Genomic DNA, 27,170 nt, shown 5'->3' with positions numbered 1-27,170 from the left:
TTCGACCTAGTTGACCACACCATCTTGTTGAACTGTCTAGAATCATTAGGCATCACAGGAAACACTTACAATTGGTTCCAGGGATTCCTCGAACTCAGATCCTATCAGGTATTCAAAGAAGACAAATTCTCCTTCAGCTGGAATAACAACTGCGGGCTACCCAGGGCTCCCCGCTATCTCCGACCCTATTCAACATCTACCTCATCTCATTGGGACACCTGCTACAAAGCCTAAATCTCAACTTTCACATTTACGCTGACGATATCACTGTAGTGCTACCACTATCCGGTCTGTTGCCAGACTTTATTAATCGCCTAACCAATACCCTAAATCAAATAGAGCTTTGGATGAAGTCCTTCAAACTAAAACTGAACACAGAAAAAACTAAATTTTTCCTGGCATCTCCCAATGAAAAGATAAAAGACAACATGATTCACATGAATGGCCGAGATTACGAAATTGACCAAACTATAAAAATACTAGGAGTTACCCTTGACAGACACCTAACCCTGGAAGAGCATACAGATCTAATGTTCAAAAAAAGTATATCAGCCCTATGGAAGCTCCGCACCATCAAAAAATTATTCGATGAATCATCCTTTCGATTACTTGTACAATCATCCATCTTGAGTACGCTGGATTACTGCAAAATTATATATCTGGGAGCTTATAAGAAGACACTTCACAAGCTAAGATTAATTCAAAACACTGCAGTCCGAATCATCTTTGGATTAAAAAATGGGAACATATCACTCCATACTTCCAGATACTCCACGGGTTGCCGGTGGAATCCGGAATACTCTTCAAGCTTGCCTGCATCAGCTACAAAGCGGTCTTTGGGATGCTACCAACTTACCTCGCCTCCCAATTCTTCCTCAACTGCCCTAATAAGAGCTCTCGCAGAATAAACCTCTTTAATTACCCATCTCTGAAATCATGTCATTACAAGAAGTTCCTTGACAGAATACTATCATTCCAGGCAGCTAAACTAAACACATGGCTCGTAAAACCCATACTCGAGGCCGCTTCATACTCTGACTTCAGAAAATCACTGAAGACTCGTCTCTTTAACACAATTTGAGTCTCTTCCATTTGTAATTTGTATCCCTGAAAGTTCTTTTCTCTTCCCATTACTCCTCTTACCCCCATTGCATGTATCTTGTTGTAAACCTCTCTTATTCTCATTGCATGTATCTTCTTGTAAACTGCTCTGAACTCATGTATCTTGTTGTAAACCGCTCTGAACTTATGTACCCTGTTGTAAACATATGTTTCTTGTTGCAAACATCTCTTACTCTCATTGCATGTATCTTCTTGTAAACCGCTCTGAACTTATGTACCCTGTTGTAAACATATGTTTCTTGTTGCAAACATCTCTTACTCTCATTGCATGTATCTTCTTGCAAACCGCTCTGAACTTATGTACCCTGTTGTAAACATATGTTTCTTGTTGTAAACATTGCATACTCTCATTGCATGAATCTTGTTGTAAACCGCTTTGAACTTATGGTATAGCGGTATATAAGAAATAAAATTATTATTATTATTTATTATTATTGAGAACCAGCAATGAATATCAGTAACCAGCCACATAACTTCTGGAACTGTGGATTACTCAGATGCCTGGATATGGCCCCAGCATTAAATCTCTAGGTTAGATTCAGTCCAGAGTACTCAGAGGCTCGAAAACCACTGACTGCCGCAGGACAAATAGTGGAGAGAACATTTATAACTCCAGCCATCAAATTCATTTAAAAAGGTTCATTTTTTCCACAAAATTTAACAAAATCAGAGGTTAAATTTTGTACAAAAGAGCAGGAACAAAAAACAACATACGTATTTTCTCAAGTCTACTAAAGCAAGAATTCCGTTTTCATCCTACAATGAATTCATCTTTCCAATAGACAAGCATGCAGTGCTGCACATTGTTTCCAGAGACCCTGTGAAATTAGAAAAAAGGTATTTCCTTTGCCCTCCAGATGTTGCTCGATTCTGCACTTCCATCCCTAGTTTGTCATGTGTCTGGATACTTCTGTATTTCTAATACTACTGGTAATAGAATGGAAACTGCTCTGAATTGACTCCCCAGTAGAAGCTTTCAATAAACAATATAAAATGACTAACAGACATCCCCAGCAGCTGTCAGTAACTCACCAGTCCGGCCAGTTCCAGGAATCTCACAATCCTTTCATCATCCACAAAGCCTGAAACATACACAAGGCATCCTGCATTCAGACTGGGGCATGTAAAACAGGGCACCAACATACCAGAGAACATCTCTGAGGCGCACACATATACTGTAGAATATACTTAAGATTACATTACATTGGTGACTTTTATTCTGCCATTACCTTGCGGTTCAAGGCGGATTACAGAAGAGGATTTCTGGACATGTCCAGAGGTGTTACAGAGTAGATTGAAATGTTTCATACGGTGTTAGTCTTCATGGATTTTTTGAATAGCAGGGTTTTTATTTATTTTCTGAAAGTTTTGTAGTCTGGGATCGCGATTAGTAGATTGGAAAGTTGGTGGTCTAGTTTTGCTGCATGTGTGGCTAGTAGGCCATCATACTGTTTTTTCCATTTGATGTCTCTGATTGGAGGGTATGTGAATGGTGTCTGGGTTCTCCTGTGTCTGGTTGTGGTAGTTTGGATTAGGCGGTTGTTCAAGTAGGCTGGGCTGTCACCATTTATGGATTTAAATAGTAGAAAGTAGAATTTAAATAGTATTCTTGCTTGAACTGGGAGCCAGTGTTGAGTCAAGGTATGCCTCAGTGATGTGGTCGTGTTTCCTTAGTGAACAGACTAGTTTCAGGGCTGTGTTTTGTACTGTTTGTAGTTATTTTATCATTGTTGCGGGGCAGGGGAGATATAGGATGTTGCAATAGTCAAGGAGACCTAGGACTAGGGACTGGACCATGAGCTGGAATTGATTTTTGTCAAAGAATTTTCAAACTTGCCTTAGGTTTCTCATGACCGTGAATGATTTCTGTATTGTTTTGTTGATTTGGCATGGTGCAGCATCTGTCTATCGTCATTCCCAGAAGTTTTAGAGTGGGTTGAATGGGGTAAGTGATTGAGTTTATAACTAGGTTTGTTATGGTTGGGGGTTTTATTTTTTCGAGAAGTATGAATTTTGTTTTGTCTGGGTTCAGTTTCAGTTTGTGGTCTTTCATCCATGTTGCTACTATTTGTAGAGTTCTGTGTAGTGTGTCTGTCATGGTGGGCATTGGCTGATCAAAAGGCAGGAGAATGGTGATGTTGTCTGCATAGCTATTTTGTCTAGGCAGGTGCCGAAGGATGCAATGTAGAGATTGAAGAGTGTTGGGGATAATGGCAAGGGGTTGGACCATGGTTCTGATTTTTCTTTGTTTGTCTTTACTCTGTAGGTCCTGGATTGTAGGAATCCTTGAAACCATGTGTGTACTTTGCCTGTGATTCCTTTTGTATCTAGTATTTGTAGCAGGATTTCGTGGTCTACCAGGTCAAATGCTGCGATGAGAATACTTCTAAATCTCCCTTCCACAAAAAATCTGCAATACAAGCGTGTTTTCCACTCCATGCTCACCTTTCTAGGCATAAAAACTTGGAATGACCTTACTAAAATGACCAGGACAGAACCTAACCACACTATATTCCGGAAGAAACTGAAAACTCATCTATTTGATACCTAATCTCTTGTATCCTCTTCTTCTGTATCTTTCTGCCCTCCATTGTACTCCCTACCCTCTTCTAACCCCTTCCTCTGTAATGTTGCCTAGAGTTTGTATAGGTATGTGCGACGCACAAATAGAAGAAAGAAAGAAAGAAATCTAGTTGTATAATCAGCATTTTTTTGCCTGTGCTGAGGTGTTGTCTAGCTATGTCCAGAAGGGAGCCTAGTAGTGTCTCAGTGCTGAAGTTGGTTCTGAATCCAGACTGTGTAGGGTGGAGCAAGTTGTTTCTAGGTAGTTGGTGAGGAGTTTAGCTACGAGGCCTTCCATTAGCTTGACATATAGTGGAATTGAGGCTATGGGTCTGTAGTTGGATGGTTGATCTGTTGCTTCTTTTGGGTCTTTTAAGATCAGGGTGACGATGATTTCGGAGAGGTCTTGTGGGAAAAGGCCATCTGTGAGCATGGTTTGTATCCATTGCATGAGGAGAGTGCGGAATTTTAATAGGTATAGAGGGCACTGGTTGAGTTCGCATGCAAGCTGCGTGGCTGTATTTTTTATAGAGTTTGTTAAGGTTGGTCCATTATATTGTGGAGAAGTGGGACCAGGTTCTATCTGCTGCAGCTGATTCTTTTTCTGTGGGGGGCATTGAGATCTTTTCTAGGTGGGTTGGGGTTCCTGCAAAGTTTGTCGTGGCAGTTGTAATTTTGTTTTTAAAGTATTCAGCTAAAATGGTGGCTAAAGGGGGAGGGTTGTCGTTTTTGGCTAAGTAGTGTTTGGTGTCTGTGAGTTCTTTTAGTAATTGGAATAATTTTTTTTGTGTCTTGGGCTATTTGGTTTGTGTAATATGTCTTTCTTTTTTCTTTTAGTTTTAGTTTGTATTGTTGGTTTAGTTTTTTCCATGCTGCTCTTGTGTGTTCTTGGTTACTCTTTCTCCATTTTCTTTCTAGTCATCTGCATTGTCTTTTGAGTCAGAGTAGTTCGTTGTTGAACCATTTGTCTGATCGTCTGCTGATTCTGGTTTTTGTTTGTATTGGGGCTAGCTCATCATAATGGTGTACTTATATTGCACCATTATGAGATGAAGTCTTTGGGGTCACATTCTTGGATTGTAGCATCTGTTTTGTTCCAGAATTTGGAGGGGTCGATATATGTACATGATTTGTAGGTTAAGCTTTGGGATTTTGGTTTGGTTTTGCCTTTGGCCCAGTTGATATTGAAGGTGTTTGTGTAATGGTCTGAACAGACCATTACATTTTCCATTTGAGGTTTGAATCCCTGGTAGAATGGGCTGTTGGGTCATAAAGGCTGCAATGTCAAGTTGGTGACTTTTCTCGTGTGTGGTTTGTGGGTCTAAGGTCTTGTAGGTTAGGGCTTCGAGGTAAGATAGTTGACACCAGTAGAGACAGTCAGTCTGCATGCTTCTATCAGTAGATATGATATATGGCCAGCTATGCCAGAAAAATGCCCAAAGCTGGTATGGCTGGAAAAGAGTGAATGAAGGTGGCAGCAGCCTGTGTAGGTTGGCAAAACCATAAAAGAGCAGCCCACAAAGGGAGCAGTTCAGAGAGTTGCAACAATTTCCCCATGCTGAAAGAGAGCCTCAGCATATGCAGAGACAGCAGAGGAAGAACAGTAGAGATATTAGGCAGAGGAAGCAAATGGTAGGACCAGGGAAAGAATAAGGATTACAAGGGATCACTGTGCTGGGCTTGACCTAGAGAGGCAGGAGTGAGAGGAGTGGTGGGACTGGGATGGATACAAGAGGGGGAAAGCATGTTAGGGACAGGGACCAAGTATGTCCTCTGAATCTTCAACAGGCTGCAGATAGGAATACATACTAACAGGGAAATCTCATATTCAAAACTGAAGACATGAACAATAACATTTTAAGCTCAAGTAAACCCCACTTCCTTATTTTGAGAAGAGTTCCTAGAAGCAGAGGGAAATTAAGCAGCTTGTCTTCAACCAAAGCAACATTACAAAATAATAATAAAAACTACAGTTTACCATAGCCTAACGAATAACTAGCAATTTTAGGGGATCTTAGTGAACACATAAGAAGCGCCATCTCCGGATCAGACCTTCGGTCCATCAAGTCCAGTGTTCCGCATATCTCTTTTCCAAGCTGAAGAGCCCTAACCTTTTTAGTCTTTCCTCATACGAGTGACATTCCAACCCCTTTATCATCTTGGTTGCTCTTCTGTTATTGAGGCAGACATGCTTGCCCTGGATGGGTAGCATAGAGGTTTCCGTCAGGTACATGTGAGCTGGATTGGCCACTGTGAGAATGGGCTACTGGGCTTGATGGACTGTTGATCTGACCCAGTCAGGCTATTCTTATGTTCCTATTTCTGAACAAGTATTTTTTGCTTATAAATTTTGAAACTTTGAATAAAAATAAAAGTTTTTTTAAAATATTAATATCCCAGTCGTCCAATATAGAGACTGAGCAAGGAGCCCGGTATGCCTGAAACAAGATGATTGATCAGAACTTCCACAGTCACAACGCAAAGCTTTTTATGTCATGAATGCTTGTGTTGGCTTTCACTTACCAGAATCAGGATAAATCTTTGTCAAGGGATAAATCACCTAAAATGAAAATCAGGTAAAAGAGTCAGTAAAAACTTCAGGACACAGGAAACAATGTAACCCCTAATAAAACAAAAACTAGGAATAAACCTTTTGGCTTACATTACATTAGGGATTTCTACCTTGCGGTTCAAGGCGGATTACACAAGAATTGTCAGAAGGTTACAAGAATTGTCGTAAGCCTTACATCAGAATTGTCAGCCCCTGTTATATCTCCTGACTCCTTCCCCAGCTACAAAGTAAGTACCAGTAAACTTGTACATGGTGTCCGGGAAAAAAACGGGACTCCCAACATTTTTTCAAATAACCCCAAAACATCCTAGTGCAGCAAATACTTCGGCCTGAAATTTGAGAATGTCTGAGTATTTATTTTTCAAAAGGATGGAGCTCCAGATGAGCTCTTAATTAACAAAACCCCAGAAGTCATTGAGTCATGAATGTATATAGAAGGAAGCTAATCTTTTCCTGTTAAAGAGAGCTGGGTTAAAATTTGGACTGTGTACTAGATTAAGAGAAGGCTGAGATTTTTGTTTGAAGAAAACTTTACAGTTACATAAGAACATAAGCAATGCCTTTGCTGGGTCAGACCTGAGGTCCATCGCACCCAGCAGTCCGCTCACGCGGCGGCCCAACAGGTCCAGGACCTGTGCAGTAATCCTCTATCTATACCTCTCTATCCCCTTTTCCAGCAGGAAATTGTCCAATCCTTTCTTGAACCCCAGTACCGTACTCTGCCCTATTACACTCTCTGGAAGCGCATTCCAGGTGTTCACCACACATTGGGTAAAGAAAAACTTCCTAGCATTCGTTTTGAATCTGTCCCCTTTCAACTTTTCTGAATGCCCTCTTGTTCTTTTATTATTCAAAAGTCTGAAGAATCTCTCCCTATCTACTCTCTCTATGCCCTTCATGATCTTATAAGTCTCTATCATATCCCCTCTAAGCCTCCTCTTCTCCAGGGAAAAGAGACCCAGTTTCTCCAAACTCTCAGCATATGAAAGGTTTTCCATCCCCTTTATTAGATGCGTCGCTCTCCTCTGAATCCTCTCGAGTAATGCCATGTCCTTCTTAAGGTACGGCGACCAATATTGGACACAGTACTCCAGATGCAGACACACCATCGCCTGATACAATGGCTGGATAACTTCTTTCGTTCTGGTTGTAATACCCTTCTTGATTATGCCTAGCATTCTGTTTGCCTTCTTAGCGGCCGCTGTGCACTGTGCCGCTGGCTTCATTGTCATGTCCAAAACTGCAGGCTTGTACACGATGCAGGCAAATTTTATTGTGACAAATAAATCATATCTAAAAACCTTTTACCAAGCGAGGGACCCAACACGGTCCGTGTTTCGGACAACCTTCATCAGGGGTCCTATTAAGTACAAATACAATATTAAAATAATCATGTAAAAAACATATAAAAAAATAATATGATATATATATAAGTGTTGTATAATATACTATATGGAAATATAGTAATCCTGTAAAAGGTTTTTAGATATGATTTATTTGTCACAATAAAATTTGCCTGCATCGTGTACAAGCCTGCAGTTTTGGTTTGTTTGCTTCTGGTTGGTTTTTTACTGCAGACGAAGTTGGACCCCTTGTCTTCTTTGGTTTTGTTGCTTTTCATTGTCATGTCCACCATAACCCCCAAGTCCCTTTCTTGGGTACTCTCATGCACTAACATCCCTCCCATCATATAGTTGTACCTTGGGTTTCTGTTTCCCACAACGTTGAACTTCATCTGCCATCTCGTCACCCATTCCCCTAGTTTGTTCAAGTCTCTTTGCAATTCTTCGCAGTCCTCTTTAGTCCGAGCTCCATTAAATAGTTTGGTGTCATCCACAAATTTTATTATCTCACACTTCGTCCCTGTTTCTAGATCATTTATAAATATATTAAATAGCAGCGGCCTGAGCACCGAGCCCTGTGGGACACCACTCGTGACCCTCCTCCAGTCCGAGTAGTGGCCCTTCATTCCTACCCTGTTTCCTACCCGCCAACCAGTTTCTGATCCATCTATGCACATCTCCGTCCACCCCATGGTTCTTCAGTTTCCGGAGTAGGCGTTCATGGGGCACCTTGTCAAAGGCTTTTTGGAAATCTAGATATATGATGTCTATGGGGTCTCCTTTGTCCATCCATTTGTTAATTCCTTCGAAGAAGTGCAATAAGTTCGTTAGGCACGATCTCCCCTTGCAGAAACCATGTTGGCTGGTTATCAGAAGTTCGTTTCTTTCAAAATGTTCATCGATGTTTTCTTTTATCAGTGCTTCCGCCATTTTCCCTGGAACCGAGGTCAGACTCACCAGTCTGTAGTTTCGCGGGTCACCTCTTGATCCCTTTTTAAAGATGGGCGTAACGTTGGCTATCTTCCAGTCCTCCGGGATCATGCCTGTTTCCAGGGATAGATTGCAAATTTGCTGCAGTAGTTCCGCTATCTCCTCCTTTAATTCCTTCAGAACCCTTGGGACAAGTTTTTTTTCTCTTTTGGAGATAATGGGCTTGGAACTGACAATTGTTTGTGTTTTGAATGCTGCAATGATATACCAGGTGATACAAACCTGAAGAAGCCTGTTTGAAAGTTTGTTTTGATTTTTGATCAATAAATTATACTAGAAAATTGCACCTCTGTCATTGGACCTGTTTTTATTCCAATACCAAACTACCAATAGAACCTCACGTAACCACTCGGCTGAGGTTTTGTGTGCACTGGATAAGGCCACTTGCTGAGCCCAGCTTGGCCGCGCCCGGTCACAGTATGCAGAAGCTGTCAGCCAAGTAGGTGCCCACATGTTTGAATGCTGACGAGAAACAATATTGAATGGGCACTTCCAAGTTGATTTTGCAGCATTTTCAGTGAGCTAGTGCCAACATTTTGGAATGACTAGTTACTGCTGATGAAACATGGTTACACCATGGAGGTTGTAAAATAATAGACAACCTCATAGCGGCAGGGGCGGCATAGGTGAGGGAGATTCAAGAAAAAAAGAATAAATGGATACTGGCATGTAAATATATGGACAACCAGACCAAAAAGAGCAATAAAACTTGTTGTGTTTCACACTAAACTAAACCTTAAGTTTATATACCGCATCCTCTCCATAAAGATAGAGCTCGGCACGGTTTACAGGTACTTTAATAAATGAGGGAAGAACATGATCCTGAGACAAAACAACACTGGCAATGGCGGCATTTAGGTTCTCCAAGGTCAAGGAAATTCAAGACGCAAAAGTCAGCAGGAAATGTCATGGCCACAGTGTTTTGAGATCAGGAAGGTATTGTAATGACTGACTATATTCCAAAGGACCAAACAGTTAATGCAGAATACTAATGTAACTTACTGTGCCGATTAAAGGAGACAATGAAAGAAAAAAGGAGAGGGAAGCTGTTGAAAGGAGTTCTCTTTAAGCAAGACAGTGCACCTTCTCACAAGGCTGGCAAAACGATGGATGTTTTGATACAGTTGGGTTTTCAGTGAATAGACCATCAACCCTTCTCACCAGATCTTGCTCCATCTGACTATTTTCTGTTTCCAAATCTTAAAAAGAGTTTAAAAGGGCGACAATTTTTGAGTGATTCAGAGATCATTGCAGCAGCAAAGCAGTATTTCAGTGACCAGATATCAGAGTAATTTTAAGGAACGGTTACAGAAATTTCAGACATGATGTGCCAAGTGAATTGAACTGAGGGGTGAATATGTGGAATAATTTGTACGTTTCAGGACTCTGCCTTTCCATTATAAGATATACATACATAAGAACATAAGAATTGCCGCTGCTGGGTCAGACCAGTGGTCCATCGTGCCCAACAGTCTACTCACATGGCTGCCCCTAGGTCAAAGACCAGTGCTCTAAATGAGCCCAGCCTCACCTATGTACTTTCCAGTTGAGCAGGAACTTGTCCAACTTTGTCTTGAATCCCTGGAGGGTGTTTTCCCCTACGACAGACTCCAGAAGAGGGTTCCAGTTTTCTACCACTCTGGGTGAAGAAGAATTTCCTTACGTTCTTACGGAATCTATCCCCTTTCAACTTTAGAGAGTGCCCTCTCGTTCTCCCTACCTTGGAGAGGGTGAACAACCTGTCTTTATCTCCTAAGTCTATTCCCTTCAGTATCTTGAATGTTTCAATCATGTCCCCTCTCAATCTCCTCTTTTCAAGGGAGAAGAGGCCCAGTTTCTCCATTCTCTCACTGTATGGCAACTCCTACAGCCCCTTAACCATTTTAGTCACTCTTCTCTGGACCCTTTCGAGTAGTACCGTGTCCTTCTTCATGTATGGCGACCAGTGCGGGATGCAGTACTCCAGGTGAGGGCGCACCATGGCCTAGTACAGCGGTATGATAACCTTCTCCGATCTGTTCGTGATCCCCTTCTTTATCATTCCTAGCATTCTGTTCACACTTTTCGCCGCCGCAGCACATTGCGTGGACGGCTTTATTGACTTGTCGATCAGAACTCCCAAGTCTCTTTCCTGGGAGGTGTCTATAAAGTACCACCCCAGACATCCTGTATTCATGCATAAGATTTTTGTTACCGACATGCATCACTTTACACTTATCCACGTTGAACCTCATCTGCCATGTCGATGCCCATTTCTTGAGCCTGATTATGTCATGTTGAAGATCTTCGCAATCCCCCTGTGTCTTCACTACTCTGAATAACTTTGTATTGTCCGCAAATTTAATCACCTCACTTGTCATACCAATGTCCAGGTCATTTATAAAGATGTTGAAGAGCACGGGCCCAAGCACTGAGCCCTGCAGCACCCCACTGGTGATGCTCTTCCAGTCAGAGTATTGTCCATTTACTCCCACTCTCTGTTTCCTATGCTCCAGCCAGTTTTTTATCCACGTGAATAATTCACCCTCAATTCCATGGCTCGCAACTTTCCGAAGTAGTCGTTCATGTAGAACCTAGTCGAACACCTTCTGAAAATCCAGATATACAATGTCGACTGGGTCGCCCTTGTCTATCTGCCTGTTTACTCCCTCAAAGAAGTGCAGCAAGTTCGTCAAACAAGATCTGCCTTTGCTGAAACCGTGCTGGCTGGTCCTCATCAGCTCATGTCCGTCAAGGTGATCATTGATGCGGTCCTTTATCAGCACCTCTACCATCTTTCCCAGTACCAAGGTCAGACTCACCGGGTCTATAGTTTCCCGGATCCCCCTTTGAACCTTTTTTGAAGATTGACGTAGCATTTGCCACCTTCCAGTCCTCCGGAATCTTTCCCGATTTGATCGACAGGTTGGCTACTAGTTGAAGCAGTTCAGCTATAGTCCCTTTCAGTTCCTTGATGATCCTCGAATAGATGCCATCCGGTCCCCGGGATTTATCACTTTTAAGCCTATCTATCTGCCTGCATAACTCTTCTAGACTGACCGTCAACTCTGTCAGTTTTCTGTCTTCATTTCCAGCATATAGCCTGATGGGTTCAAGGTCAAGGTCAAGGTTTATTAACATTTGATTTATCGCTAAATCTGTTTACAAAGCAATGTACAAAATAAAACATAAAATATAGAGATACAAAATTAAAACTCAATAACATAAGTTTAAGACAAGACAAACTTGAGATGGAGGGAAAGAAAGGGAAAAGATTACATCTGTCTTAGTTAGGAAAACAAATAGGGAAAAAACATAAGGGAAAGGGTTAGATTAAAAGTTAAAATACTAAGAAAAGATTAAAAATATTAAGAGTTAAAAGCATCTTTAAAAAGGTGTGTTTTCAAAGATTTTTTTAAAGAATGTAAATCTCTTTCGATTGTAATATATTGTGGGAGAGAATTCCACCATTGTGGGCCCATGACAGAAAACATGTCTGCTCTTCTTGTTCCTATTGTTTTCAAGGAGGGTATGACTAATAAATTTTGGGAGGATGATCTTAAAGAGTGAATGGGATTGTAAGGAATTAACATTCTTGATATAAACTGAGGCTCATTATAAATTAAAGTTCCGGGTTCCGGTATACTGTGTATATCCTCTTCGGTAAATACAGACACAAAAAATGTGTTCAGTTTGTTGGCGATTGCTTTGTCCTCCTTTAGCACTCCCTTCATTTCACGGTCATCCAATGGTCCCACCGCTTCCTTCGCGGGTCATTTCCCCTTAATATATCGAAATAACGGCTATTTTTTCCTCATAGTCTCTTTTGGCCCCTTTTACCGCCTTATGGCACCTGCATTGATGTTGTTTGTGCTTATTCCAGTTTTCGTCCGTTTTTGACCTTTTCCATTCCTTAAATGTAACCCTTCAATTTGAACATGCCTCGAACAATAATGAAGATTCCTAATGTAATTTTTTGCCTTTTCCAGCTCAGTTGGAACCTTCCTTTACTGGGCTATGGTACCGTAAAGCACTGTTACTTACCGTCACAAGTGTTTTCCAGGGACAGCAGGCAGATATTCTCACATGTGGGTGATGTCATCCATGGAGCCCGGTACAGACAGTGATAAAGTGTGCTGTCATTTTAAGCTTCTAGCAAAGCTTCAATACTGCCTGCACCATGCATGCGCAAGTGTCTTCCCACCCAAAGTCAGCTCGCGAGGTCATCAGTTCTATGCCCAAGTGAAGAAACAAGTTATGGGAGGTGAGCGGGCTGTGAGAATATCTGCCTGCTGTTCCTGGATAACACCTGTAACACCTGTAAGTAACTGTGCTTTATCCTTAGACAAGCAGGCAGCATATTCTCACATGTGGGACTCCCTAGCTTTAGGAAAGGGATGGACGGAGAGTTGGCCTCCAAGGAAACAAACACTTGTTACTTCGCAAGAAAATCAGGTATGCTGTCTGGTACAAGTATCAGAAAGAGAAAAAATCACTCTATGGACCTGTTCAAAGAGTAAAGTTGATTGAATGATGTAACACAGTTCACCAAAACTTGCTCAGAATCAAGGAGGGGAAAACTGGGGCGAGCCCCAGAAAAACCACCTCACAGCCCAATCATCGCATGAAGGGTAAACGGTAACATTATATCATTCCATGTATGCTTTGTATTTTGAAAAAATATTGGCATTTGAGCACTGTAATGATTAGATAGTTTTTTAAGTCGAAGAACTAAGCAAACTTAACTTATAGCTTGCGGGTTCCGACGTGCACGTGTCGATCCTGCCTCAGGGAACACACAGGAATAGGTGGAAGAACATGCGATGGGTGCAGAGTTTCAGGATGGACTAATGTCTCCCATATAGAAGCGCAAGTGGCGCAGGTTAACTGCTTTGAAAGGTAACCCTGCGCCACTTGCGCTTCTATATGGGAGACATTAGTCCATCCTGAAACTCTGCACCCATCGCATGTTCTTCCACCTATTCCTGTGTGTTCCCTGAGGCAGGATCGAAACGTGCACGTCGGAACCCGCAAGCTATAAGTTAAGTTTGCTTAGTTCTTCGACTTAAAAAACTATCTAATCATTACAGTGCTCAAACGCCAATATTTTTTCAAAATACAAAGCATACATGGAATGATATAATGTTACCGTTTACCCTTCATGCGATGATTGGGCTGTGAGGTGGTTTTTCTGGGGCTCGCCCCAGTTTTCCCCTCCTTGATTCTGAGCAAGTTTTGGTGAACTGTGTTACATCATTCAATCAACTTTACTCTTTGAACAGGTCCATAGAGTGATTTTTTCTCTTTCTGATATATGCACCTTTTCACTCTTGTTACATTGTGTGTAACTTGTCCCCAATTTTCATATTTGACTAGAGTCTGGTACAAGTAGGCAGAGGCAAGAGAAGGAAATAAATAAAGACTAATCAGAAGAACCCTGTCCTCTACAAGAGGAAAAAGGGAAGAAACCAGGGAAAATTATAGGAATGGAGGTTGTAAAATAATAGACGACCTCATAGCAGCAGGGGCGGCATAGGTGAGGGAAACGCCATAAAGATTCAAGAAAAAAAGAATAAATGGATACTGGCAAATGTAAATATGGACAACCAGACCAAAAAGAGCAGTAAAACTTGTTGTATTTCACACTAAACTAAACCTTAAATTTATATACCGCATCCTCTCCATAAAGATAGAGCTCGGCACGGTTTACAGGTACTTTAATAAATGAGGGAAGAACATAATAAGAATTAGTGGTTATAAAGGGGGTGGTGAGCTTTACATTTTTGAGAAAAGCCAGGTTTTCAGATGCTTTTGGAATAATTGGAAGGAGCCCAGATTCCAAAGCAGGGCAGGAAGGTTATTCCAAAGCTCAGTGATTTTGAAGAAAAGAGATTTCCCTAATTTTCCTGCATAGATGACGCCTTTTAACGAGGGGAAAGATAGTTTAAGTTTTTGGGTGGATCTGGTAATGTCAGGTCTTGAAGAATTCCAAGATAGTGGAATTAGGGGAGAAAGAATGCCATGTAGGATCTTGAATGTTAGGCAGGTACATTTAAAGTGAACATTTTTTTACCAGACAGTTGGGATAGTCATTAAATGAAAGTGTAGAGTCAATAATGATGCCCAAAACTTTGCTTGAGAATTCAATCTGCAGTGTGGGACCAGAAGGTAATGAAATGAGCGTGGGTAGCTGATCCAATTTTGGGCCAAGCCAAAGTAGTTTTGCTTTGGACTCATTCAGCTTCATTTGTACAGTGAGGGCCCAGGATTGGAGTTTTGTTACGCATGCTATTATATTCTCAGTGAGGTTAGTAAGGTTCAAATCCATCTCAAGAAGGACAAGGATGTCATCTGCATATATATATATATATATAGTGTTTCGAAGGGAGATAGATGGAAGAGTTTCGAAGAAGACATTTAGATGTTGAAAAGAATAGGGGACAGAGATGAACCCTGCGGGACACCACATAACGGTCTCCAAGGAGAAGACATGATGCCATTCATGTTAACAGTGTAAGAGCGGGATCGTAAAATTTCGGGAACCAGTCTAAGACTGTGGAATCAATGCCTATCTCAGAAAGTTGGTAAATTAGGATATCATGGTGGACTTCAAAGGCCACAGATAGATCAAATTGTAGTAGGATAGCAAACTTATTACAAGATTGAAGTTGTTGAATCTTTGAGATTAATGAGGCCAGTAGAGATTTGGTGCTGAAATTGGGTCTGAAGCCATATTGGCAAGGTAATAGAATGGAGAATCTCTCTAAGTAAGATGAGAGCTGAGTGGATATAATAGCCTCAAGCATTTTGGTCAGGAGAGGAATATTTGCTATAGGACGATAGCTAGAAGAGGAGGATGGGTCTAGATCAGCTTTTTTCAGTAATGGGGTCAGGGAATGAAAGGGAATTTTGCTAAAACAAAATGAAAGCATGATTCCCATTGATTAGAACAGTTTTGGGGGTCACGTGATGCGTCGGACCTAGGCAGACGCGTGTCTAGGAGCTCTCTAACCCACGGCCTTCAAAAGCCTGCTTCACTCCCGAGCTACGCCTCATTGCAGCGCTCCTGCCTGCCCGGAGATCTCCGTGGGGGGGTGTGTGCATGTGGGGAGCCGCCGGACAGCGCGCCTCGGCCCGGCATGCTGGTTAAATTGGCGAAAACGCCGAAGCATAAATCTGCTGCTCCTGTGCCCAAAATGGCGTCGTCGCCGACTCCCACTTCTGCCCCAGCACAATGGGGCGAATGGGCCCTGGAAATCTCCCAAATGGTCACTGCAGCCCTGGAAGATAGGCTCCACAAGTTACAGTCGGCTATGGACTGTATAAATGAGAGATTTGAGACGCAAGCTGGCCGTATCGCAGCGGTGGAGCAGAGGGTGTCCGACCGTGAGGATGCAGCGCTACAGGATCGCGCGAGTGTGGTTGCTCTGCAAGCTTAGGTGGCAGCACTGACGGGCCAGTTGGATGACCAGGAGAACCGTCAGCGACGAAATAATTTGAGAGTGGTGGGGCTGCCTGAGCTCAGGGCTGATCAAGACCTTTATCACTTCTTCCAGGTTTGGCTCCCCACGCAGCTTGGCCTGGAGATTCCAGCAGCCGGTTTCATCTGTGAGCGAGCGCACCGCATGGGCCAGCGTGTGGGGGATAACAACCGCTCGAGAGCCGCGATTGCTAGATACATCAATTGGAAAGAAAAGGAGCTCATCATGCAAGCCTTTCGGAAATCTGGTCGGCTAGAGTATGAAGGGAAAAAACTGTTGCTATTCAATGATTACTCCTTGCACGTGGCCTCCCTTCGTAAGGAAATGGCGCCGCTATGCTCCACGCTTCACCGTCGGGGAGTGAGGTTTGCGCTTGTGTATCCAGCTTCTCTCCGCATTTGGCGGGATGGGAGGCCACAAACCTTCACAGACAGAGCGGCTGCACAACACTTTATGGACTCTATGCCTGAGATCGTGGACGGCGGAGCCCCGGCGGCTGATCAGGGTGTTTAATGCTAACTGACACCAGTCCTGCGGTCTTCCTGGAGGATTTTGCCTGCTTAAGTCTGTTTTTGGTTGCCCTGGGCAGTTGAGGACCCATCGCCTGACTTCTGTCGCCTCATCTGGAGCTGCACTGCCCTGAGTGGATGAGCCCGGGCGTGGTACCCTGGCAGGGGCCCCGGCTGGGTTCCTGGTTCTGGAGGTTGGATTGTTCACTCCTGGTCGCAGGGGCGTTCAGTCCCACTTCATCCATTTATTTCCTTGTTGGACTTCAATTGGGTTGGACTGCTGGTGAGAGACACTTGGACCTCAGCGCTGGCTGATCTCTGTACCGCGTAGGCAACAGTTGTCTATGTGGGAGGCTGCGGGTCTAAGAGAGCACGGAATTGGCCTTTAGGTTGCTCCTGTTTTTGGGAGTGCAGTTTTTTGTTCTTAGTTTTTTCAGTTCTGTGGGGGGGGGTTTGGGGGGGTCTTCGGAGATAGTCTGCTCTGGGGGAGGGGGTGGGGATGGTTGGGAATGTGGGGGGGGGGTCTGGGAGGGGGGTAGGGGGGTGATGTGTGTTCTGCGTGCATGTTGGTATGTGTGGGGGGTGTGCATGGGAAGTGGGGGGCGGGTTGGATGTGTTGTGCTGCGCTCTCCTTGGGTGGGATTTGTTCTGCTCTGGAGTAGAGAATGACACGGTGGCGGTTTACCCACGGCCACCGCATTTTAGCCGCGGGTCACCCGCCGAAAACGGGGAAGAAAACTAGCAGTCGCTGCGGCGACGGGGACAAGGCCATTCACCGCCCGCGGGGCGGTGAATGGTCTTGTCCCCCGCAGTGAGGCATGAAGGATCGCGCGGTCCCCGCAGCTCACACCCGCCCGCCCAATCGATTCCAGTGTCCAGCCAGCTCTCTCCCCTCTCCTCACCCCAGTCCGCAGATCCTCCTCCTCGGCGACCCGCACGCTACCAGAGAGCCGCGCACACCCGCCGCTGCTCAGCCTCGATCTTCTGCTCTGACGCAACCGGAAACAGGAAGTTGCAGCAGAGCAGAAGATCGAACACTGAGCAGCCGCGCGTGTGCGGCTCCCTGGGAAAGCGCGCAGGTTGCCGAAAAAGAAAACCCACAAACCAAGGTGAGGAGAAGGGAGAGAGCCGGCCAAACACCAGGATCGACCGGGCAGGCAGGTAGTGGCCGCGGGGACCGTGCGATCGCTAGTGTTCCCGGCTCAAATTGGAAGGAGGGAGTGAAAGGAAAAAGGCTTATATGGATGCAGTGGGGACGGTGACGGGGCGGTGAATGGGATGGCAGTGGCGGTGACGGGGCGGTGAAAGGGATGGCGGTGACGGTGACGGGGCGGTGAAGGGATCGGCGGTGACGGGGCGGTGCAGAGGATGGTGGGCTGGTGACGGGGCGGTGACGGGGCCAGATTTTTTCCCCGTGTCATTCTCTACTCTGGAGCCCCTGGGCATCTTCTGGGGTGCTGCTGTCCCTGGTACTCTGGATGGGAGGACTAGCTGGGGGGCTTTCTATCTTTTCCAGCTGGTTGCTCCTTGCTATTGTGTCTGGCTGCCCTTTTCCTCCATGACTAAATTGACTATAGCCACTTTCAATGTGGATGGGATCCACTCTCCTGTCAAGAGGAAAAAGGTTTTGTCCTGGTTCCGGAAGAGGGGAACGGATATTGCTTTTGTATAAGAGACCCATTTGTCCCCGGCTGAACATCTTAAGCTTCGCAGGGAATGGGTGGGTGAGGTTCATTATTCATCCTTTGGCACCCGGAAAAGAGGGGTTGCAATACTCATTCATAAACAACTGCCTTTCCACCTTCATAAAGTTCTCCAGGACCCAGAGGGCCGCTATGTTGTAGTTTTTGGGGAGTTATGGGGCCATCATTGTTTATTCTGCAATTTGTATGCTCCTAATGTGTATAACCACAAATTCTTTTCAGCTCTGCTGGCCAAGATAGCCATGTATCCTACTTACCAACCAGTGGTGGGAGGGGATTTCAATATTACTGTAGATCCTGCTTTGGATTGTAGCCCGTCCAAGGAGGGGACGAGGGACCATGGAGCCAAGGGGGTAAATTTTTTGCTTAGCCAGTTGCAGCTGTTGGAAACTTGGAGGACTTTGCATCCGACGGAACGCACTTATACTTTTTACTCCCATCCCCATAATGTCTATACTCGGTTAGACTACCTGCTGGTCTCTCCCTCTCTGCTCCACAGAGTGTCTGGGATTAATATTGAGGAAGCTCCTTTCTCGGATCATTCCCCGGTTGTCATGGATCTTCAGTTTACACCGGAGCCGGGGGAAAAGCATTGGAAATTCCCGTGTTCCCTTTATAGAGATCTAGATTTTCATAAATTTCTCAGGGAGCAGTGGCTGGAGTATAGTTCTCACAATAATACCGATGATATCCACCCAGTGACATTTTGGGAGGCCTCCAAGGTGGTTTTGCGGGGGTTTATTATTGCCTATCTTTCTCGCAAGCGGAAAAAATTGGATGCTGATTTATTGGCTTTATCGGGGGAGCTTCGACACTTGAGGGTGCGTCACAGTATTTCCCTGTCTGAGGAGGATAGACTACGTCTGCTGACGGTACGTCGCCAGATTGATGCCATTTTAACGCAGAGAGCTTCCCGGGATATTTCTTTTCAACGGTATAAACTTTATTCTTGGGGGGGGTACTCTGGTCCACCCTCCACGTACTCGGCAGGTTATATTGTCTATTCAAGATACGGCTGGTAATCGTTACACCCAGGCGCAGCAGATTCAACAACAATTTGTCCACTTTTATGAATCCTTATATGCTAACCGACCGTTCTTGGAATCTGACAGGGATGCTTTTTTCCAGGGGCTTCAGCTTCCTAAACTGACGGTTGCTCAGGTGGAGCAGTTGAACACTCCTATAACCCCCGAGGAGGTGCAGCTTGGTATTAAGCTACTTAAGTTAACTAAAGCCCCTGGCCCTGATGGGTATGGTTCTGAGTATTACAAGATATTGTCGGATCAGATATCCCCTGCATTGGCGGCGGCGTTCAATGTGCTCTCCGAAGAGCGAGGTTTGGGGACCCCTAATATGGCCCACATTGTGCTTTTGCCTAAGCCTGGCAAGGATCTGGCTCGGGTGGGATCTTATCGACCTATTTCCCTCCTTAATCAAGACGCTAAACTTTTTGCTGCACTTTTGGCACGCAGATTGAATGCTTTTTTGCCGTTGTTGATCCATGAGGACCAGGCAGGATTTGTACCGGGCCGTTATGCATCGATGAATCTTGTCCGAGCTTTGATGGCCCTTCATTCCAGGCGGGGACTGGAGGGAGAATCGGCCATTGTGGGCTTGGACACGGAGAAAGCTTTTGATAGTATCTCCTGGCAATATCTTTTCTGGGCTTTGCGTCGGTTTGGCATTGAGGGTTCTCTTCTTCAATGGATTAGTAGCTTATATATACGGCTGCAGGCCCGACTTTTAGTCAATGGTCAGTTTAATGCACCGTTTGCTTTGGGACGGGGGACGCGCCAGGGATGCCCGTTGTCCCCGCTACTTTTCGTATTGGCTATTGAACCCCTGGCTGCTAGGATTCGTGACGACCCGACTCTTCAGGGCATTCGTCTTGGGGACAAGGAGAGTCATAAGAACATAAGAAGCGCCATCTCCGGATCAGACCTTCGGTCCATCAAGTCCGGCGATCCGCACACGCGGAGGCCCTGCTAGGTATACACCTGGCTTATTTTATAGCCAACCATATCTTTATATGCCTCTTTCAAGGAGATATGCATCTAGTTTGCTTTTGAAGCCTAGGACTGTCGATTCCGCAATAATCTCCCCTGGGAGAGTATTCCAGATGTCAACCACTCTCTGTGTGAAGCAGAACTTCCTGATATTAGTCCTGAACTTGCCCCCCCTTAGCTTCATTTCATGTCCTCTTGTCCGTGTCAAATTGGACAATGTAAATAGTTTTTTCTGCTCTAATTTGTCGATTCCTTTCAGTATTTTGAAGGTTTCGATCATATCCCCACGCAGTCTCCTTTTCTCAAGGGAGAACAATCCCAGTGTTTTAAGTCGATCCTCATATTCCAGTTTCTCCATACCCTTCACTAGTTTAGTTGCTCGTCTCTGCACCCTCTCCAGCAGTTTTATATCCTTCTTTAAGTAGGGAGACCAATGTTGGACGCAGTATTCCAAGTGGGGTCTGACCATTGCCCTATAAAGCGGCATTATAACTTTCTCCGATCTACTCGAGATTCCTTTCTTTATCATGCCCAACATTCTATTTGCCTTATTTGCCGCTGCCGCGCATTGTGCCGACGGCTTCAGGGTCCTATCTATCAGTACACCCAGATCCCTTTCTTGTTCACTTTTTCCCAGAGTTGCACCTGACATTCTGTACTCGTATTCCTTATTTTTACTGCCTAAATGCATTACCTTGCATTTCTCCACGTTGAACTTCATCTGCCATTTCTCCGCCCATTTTTCTAACCGACACAAGTCGCTCTGGAGTTCCTCACTGTCCTCCTGCGATCTGATTGCCCGGCAGAGTTTTGTGTCTTCTGCAAACTTGATGATCTCACTGGATGTTCCGTTTTCCAGGTCATTGATATAAATATTAAAAAGGATCGGCCCAAGTACCGAGCCTTGGGGTACACCACTAGTCACTTTCTCCCAGTCGGAGAACTTCCCATTTATGCCCACTCTCTGCTTCCTGTTTTCCAGCCATTTGCCTATCCATCTTTGTATATCTCCCTCTATGCCATGGCTTTGTAGTTTCCTAAGAAGTCTTTTGTGTGGAACTTTGTCAAATGCTTTCTGGAAGTCCAAGTATATTATGTCCACCGGCTTTCCACTATCAATTTGCTCGTTCACGGTCTCAAAGAATTGGAGTAAATTCGTCAAACACGATTTCCCTTTCCTGAATCCATGTTGACTGGGTTTCATCAAGTCATGTGTGTCCAAGTGCTGAACTATGCTATCCTTGATCAGTGATTCAATCATCTTGCCGGGGACAGATATAAGACTCACAGGTCTATAGTTGCCCGGTTCTCCTCTCGATCCTTTTTTGAAAATTGGCGTGACGTTCGCTTTCCTCCAGTCGTCTGGTATCTGACCAGTTCTGATTGACAGGTTTGCAAGTTTTTGCAGTAACTCTCCGATTTCGACCTTCAATTCCTTCAAGACTCTCGGGTGAATTTCATCCGGTCCAGGGGATTTGTCACTTTTAAGTTTGTCGATCTGGTAGTATATCTGATCTAAGTTCACTTCAACTGTGGTGAGGCTGTCCTTTATTTCTCCTGTAAACAGTTTCTCCACTTCAGGTATTGTTGAGGTGTCCTCCTTCGTAAAGACAGACGCAAAGAAGGAATTTAGTTTGTCTGCGATTTGTTTATCTTCCTTGATGTACCCTTTTCTTCCCATGTCGTCCAAGGGTCCCACTGCCTCTTTTGCAGGTTTTTTCCCTTTCACGTATCTAAAGAAGGGCTTGAAGTTTTTGGCCTCCCGGGCTATTTTTTCCTCATAGTCCTGTTTTGCATCCCTCACCGCCTTGTGACATTTCTTCTGTTCATCTTTATGTTTGTTCCAGGCTTCGGTTGTCTTCGTGCATTTCCATTTTTTGAAAGAGTCCTTCTTTTCTTTTATGGCTTCCTTCACCTGTATGGTAAGCCATGCTGGTTCTCCTTTGCCTTTAGTTCTCCGATCTTTGGAAATCCTCGGAATGTAGAGATCTTGTGCTTCTGCAATAGTATTTTTCAATAGGCACCATGCCTGGTCTACTGTTTCAAGTTTGTCCACCATCTTCTCGAGTCGTTTTGTTACCATGGCTCTCATGCAATCGTATTTACCCTTTTTAAAGTTTAAGGTGGTGGTTAAGGTTTTGGAATGTTTCCCTTTCCCGATGTCAAGTTTAAAGTTGATTACATTGTGATCACTCGTTCCCAGTGGAACCATGACTTCTACTTCTGTTATCGGTCCGGTGAGACCATTTAGGACCAAGTCCAAGGTGGCGTCGCCTCTTGTCGGCTCTTTTACCATTTGCTCCAGGAAGCAATCCCCTAGCACCTCCAGGAACTTGGCCTCCTTGCCGCAGTTGGAGGCTCCTAGTTTCCAGTCTATTCCTGGGAAATTGAAGTCTCCCAATATAACTACATTGCCTGTCTTGCATACTTGTTTGATTTCCTCCATCATTTCTGAGTCAGTGACCTCCGCCTGTCCTGGGGGACGATAGTAAAGGCCAATTTTTGTATCTGCGCCATTGTGACCAGGAATTTTGATCCAGAGGGACTCCAGCTTCTCTTTCCTGTCTGTTGTAATCATTCCAACAGAATCTATTCCTTCCTTAACATATAGGGCAATACCTCCACCTTTCTGCCCTTCTCGATCCCTTCTATATAGTTTGTATCCCTGTAGTACTGTGTCCCATTTGTTTTCTTCATTCCACCATGTTTCTGTTATGCCAATGATATCCATGTTCTCATGTCTTGCTATCGTCTCTAGTTCTCCCATTTTGTTTCCTAGACTTCTAGCATTTGTATACATACATCTAAGTTCCCTTCGTGTTACCTTTTTGGACCTTCTACTCTTGGCTGTCCTTACAGTTTCATTTACGGTATCCTTTACTGCTCCTGTGTTATCTCCCATGTTTGCTGTGTGGTCATCCCCTCCTGTGTCTGAGTTGTCCCTTCCTGCTTGTTCTCCTTTGTTGGCTGTGAGGTCGACCTCTCTTGTGTATGAGTAGTAGTCCTTTGTTCCTACGTCGGGGCATCCTGTTGTCCGTGCCATCGACCGGTGGTCGACTGTCGGCTTTCCCCTGTCCTTCAGTTTAAAGCCTTCTCTATTGCTTTCTTCATGTTGCCTGCCAAAACTCTTGCTCCTTCCTTGTTGAGGTGTAGTCCATCCCTTCTGTAGTATTTACTTTTTCCCCAGAACGCCGTCCAGTTGCGCACGAAGTCGAAGCCTTCGTCTTCGCACCATCGTCTCATCCAGGCGTTGATCACTTGCAATTCCCCTTGTCTCTTTCCATCTGCTCTTGGTACAGGGAGGATTTCAGAGAAGGCCACCTTCACCTCCCTGATCTTCAGTTGTCTTCCGAGTGAGCGGAGCTGGCCCTTCAGCTCTTCCCTGTCATACTTCCGCCCGCTCACATCATTTGTTCCTACGTGGATAAGCACAGCGGTGTCCACTCCCCGTGCGCCATCTATGAGTCATATTAATCTTTTTGCGGATGACATTCTCCTTTATCTTGATCAACCCCATCGGGACTTAGCGTGGGTCCTCGCTTTGGTTCGCTCTTTTGGAGATCTTTCCGGTTTGCGTGTTAATTGTGATAAATCTGAACTTCTTCCATTGCGGTCCACTAAGGTGGAGCCCTGGCATGCGAGCCTCGAGATTCTGCCGGTGAAGGGGCCTATGCATTATCTTGGTGTGTATTTAAGTCCAGACCCCAAACTTCTGTACCAATCTAATGTGACCCATCATCTAGAGGCGATTCAGCGTTTGTGTGACACCTGGAGAGATCTTCCGCTGGGTGTTTGGGGTCGAGTGGCTTTGACTAAGATGGTGCTTCTCCCTAAGATTCTGTATCCCTTGCAGGCAGTGCCTCTTTGGGTTACTGCTAGGGAGGTGCGCCTCTTTCGGTTGATCGTTTCCTCTTTCATCTGGCGGCGTAAGCGAGCCAGGATTAGCTATGCCACTTTGTCTTTGGATAAATATAGGGGTGGGTTGAACCTTCCTGATCTTCGGTATTACAATGTCGCGGCTCTGTTTCGTTTTATCCATGAGGGCTGGTCGGGCTGTTATAAATTCTCTCCCCAGGGTTGGGTAGAATCTTGGTGTGCCCCTCACTCGGTCCTGTCTCTCCTTCACGCTCCGTTGTCTGTTTTACCAGGGGGCGGGGCTAAGTTTGCGTATCTTCTTCCCATGCAGCGTGCGTGGCGGTGGTGACGGAGTCAGCAGGGTAAAACACCGGCAGTTTCCCTTTTGTTACAATTGTATGGGAATGTTGACTTCCCCCCGGGAGTGGGCCATTCCTGGTTTCGGCAGTGGGAGCAGAGAGGGGGTAGAACTCTTCAGGACTTCCTCATAGTGGGGGGGGGGGGGTCGGTTTCCCACCTTTGCTCAGCTGCAAGCTCACTGGCACCTGCCCAGGACCTATTTTTGGGCTTAACTACAAGCCCGGCATTACTATTTATCCCTTGGTCGTAAATGGGGGGATGCTTGGCTCTTGGATGTTCAGTTTTTTCAAGTACCTCCGGTTTCTAACAAGTTAGCTACTTGGTACCGGATTCTGAAGAATGCAATGGACTTGGGATCTATTGATCGATTGGCTTCCCGGTGGCAATCAGAGCTTGGCATTACCCTGGATAGTAGGGCATTTTTAGATCTTTTTGCCACTGTGCACTTCTTGGGGGGTTCCACATATTTTCAGGAAATGCAATTTAAAATTCTGCATTGGGCTTATATTTCTCGGGCCCAGGGGGCTCGCATGGGCCTCTGGGAGGGAGCCGTTTGTACTAAATGTAATCGTTTTTTGGGTACCCTCACGCACCATTTTTTGGAATGCCCTTCTTCGGCCTTATGGCTGAGAGTTTTTCCATTTCTGGAACGCATTCTTCAGCGAGCTGTGCCCTGGTCTTATGATTTCCTGCTGTTGGGTGACCAACAAGATTTGATTGAGGGAGGGTTTACGCTCCCCCAACGCAGGGTCCTGTACATGGCTATCTTGGTGGTCAAAAAGCTCCTTTTGCAGCATTGGGTGGATGACTCGGTGGCCTCGTTTCCGCAATGGCTCACTCGCTTCACTGAGGTGGGGCAGTATGAGCTTCGCCGCGTTTCTAGAGTTGAGATTTTGGCCCTCCGAGGCTATCACGATTTATGGAAGCGGGCATTAACTGCCTGTTCTAGCTCGGAGCCGGAGGACTCGGTCCCCCTTCCGTGATTATTCCTTTTGGTGGGGCTGGTGCTTGATTTTTTCTTTTGTTTTCTCACCGGGATGTAGCACTTGTGCATGTGAGTGTATGTGTATTTGGGTGTTTGGTGGTTTGGGGTATGACTGTGGAGTGTTTGCGGTCTGCTTGTTGTGGCTTGAGGCCGAGTGTTTGAGGTTTGTGAGTGTCTGCTTGGGGGGTTTTGTACTTCAAAACAAAAATGTCAATTGTGTTGGGCATCTGACCATTAGGTTCCTGTTTTGTGACTCCTTTGCTGTTATGGGTTTCTAGAGTTGGAATCTATGTTTGCTCTGTTTGTTCTGCTTGTTGTACTCCTGGTTGTATGTTCCCTTTGCAATTGCTAATAAAGATAATTAAAAAAAAAAAAAAGAACAGTTTTATAGGAAAAAAAGCAAAGAACACCCTAGTAAGTAGAGAAAGTCATTACTAAGGATTATAGAAAGAAAATGGACTGGGAGTGAAGCCACATGTTAAAAACACTCACCATGAGGGCTGTGAGAGAGCTCTGGTATGTCTTGAAAAATGATAACAGCTAGTGCAAGAATAGCAAAGAAGAAGTTCCTATTGTATACTTTTAGGTTTGCTGTTATTTGTGTTGTTTGGGGGGGGATTTGGGTATTTATTTGTTTTAAATTTCAATAGTTTATTTATGGGGGAAAAAAAAGAGTCATGGGATAAGAGGCAAAGTTCAGTTATGGATAAGTAATTGGTTAGAAACATAGAAAAAAGCAGCAGAAAAGGGCTATAGTCTGCCCATTCCAAGTATCCCCTCCCCTGAATTTACTCCCTTAAAGATCCCATGTGAGTATCCCATTTTCTCTTAAAATCCGTCATGCTGCTGGCCTTTATCATCTGGAGTGGGAGTCTGTTCCAATGATCCACTACTCTTTCGGTGAAGAAGTACTTCCTGGAGTCGCCATGAAACTTCCCTCCCCTGATTTTCAGGGAATGCCTTCTGGTGGTCGAGGGTCCCATGAGCCAGAAGATGATATCTTCTGACTCGATGCGTCCCATGATGTACTTATATGTTTCAATCATATCTCCCCGTTCTCTTCTTTCCTCAAGTGAGTACAGCCGCAATTTTTTTAATCTTTCTTCATACGTGAGATCCTTGAGCCCCAAGACCATCCTGGTGGCCGTTCGCTGAACCAACTCGATCCTCAGCACGTCCTTTCGGTAGTGTGGTCTCCAAAACTGAACACAGTACTCCAAGTGAGGCCTCACCATGGCTCTGTACAACGGCATCATAACTTCAGGTCTCCTGCTGACGAAACCTCTGCGGATACACCCCATCATTTGTCTTGCCCTGGAGGAAGCCTTCACCACTTGATTGGCAACCTTCATGTCCTCACTAATGATCACCCCTAGGTCGCGTTCCGCCGTTATTGGATAGAAAACAGAGGGTAGGGTTAAATGGTCATTTTTCTCAATGGAGGAGAGTAAACAGTGGAGTGCCAATGGGGTCTGTACTAGTGCTGCCAGATTTCCGATTCAAATCGATTCACTGATTCGAATCAGGTGAATCAATTTGGTTTAAAAAAAATTGGCCTCACCGATTCAATTACCAACCCTCCCCCCTTGCCCTCTAAAGCAGGAGTGACAGCGCTGCCTCTTGCTGGCTGTCCACTGCTACTCCTGCTTTAGGGGGGAAGGGTCAGTCGGGAAGTGCTGCATAGGCCTTTGCAGCGTCCTCCG

At 44.8% G+C, this 27,170-nt stretch overlaps 1 protein-coding gene across 4 annotated transcripts in view; it reads right to left on the bottom strand.

The window, feature by feature from the left end:
• ABCD4 (ATP binding cassette subfamily D member 4) overlaps nt 1–27,170 on the bottom strand; it is a 201,786-nt gene that overhangs the window by 52,260 nt on the left and 122,356 nt on the right. For all 4 annotated transcript variants that reach the window (XR_004540151.1, XM_033952514.1, XM_033952513.1 and 1 more), the window contains 2 exons: nt 6,208–6,244; nt 2,155–2,204 (listed from right to left, as the gene is read on the bottom strand). Coding sequence is in view for 3 of the 4 variants with exons in the window: in XM_033952514.1 (XP_033808405.1) it covers nt 2,155–2,204; nt 6,208–6,244 (87 nt within the window). In the remaining variant the exon portion in view is untranslated. The remainder of the gene's footprint in view (nt 1–2,154; nt 2,205–6,207; nt 6,245–27,170) is intronic.

Source organism: Geotrypetes seraphini, chromosome 7 (genome assembly GCF_902459505.1).
Source record: "Geotrypetes seraphini chromosome 7, aGeoSer1.1, whole genome shotgun sequence".
NCBI lineage: Eukaryota > Metazoa > Chordata > Amphibia > Gymnophiona > Dermophiidae > Geotrypetes > Geotrypetes seraphini.
Note: the sequence above shows the minus strand (reverse complement) of the source record. Positions and strands in the feature narration are given on the sequence as shown.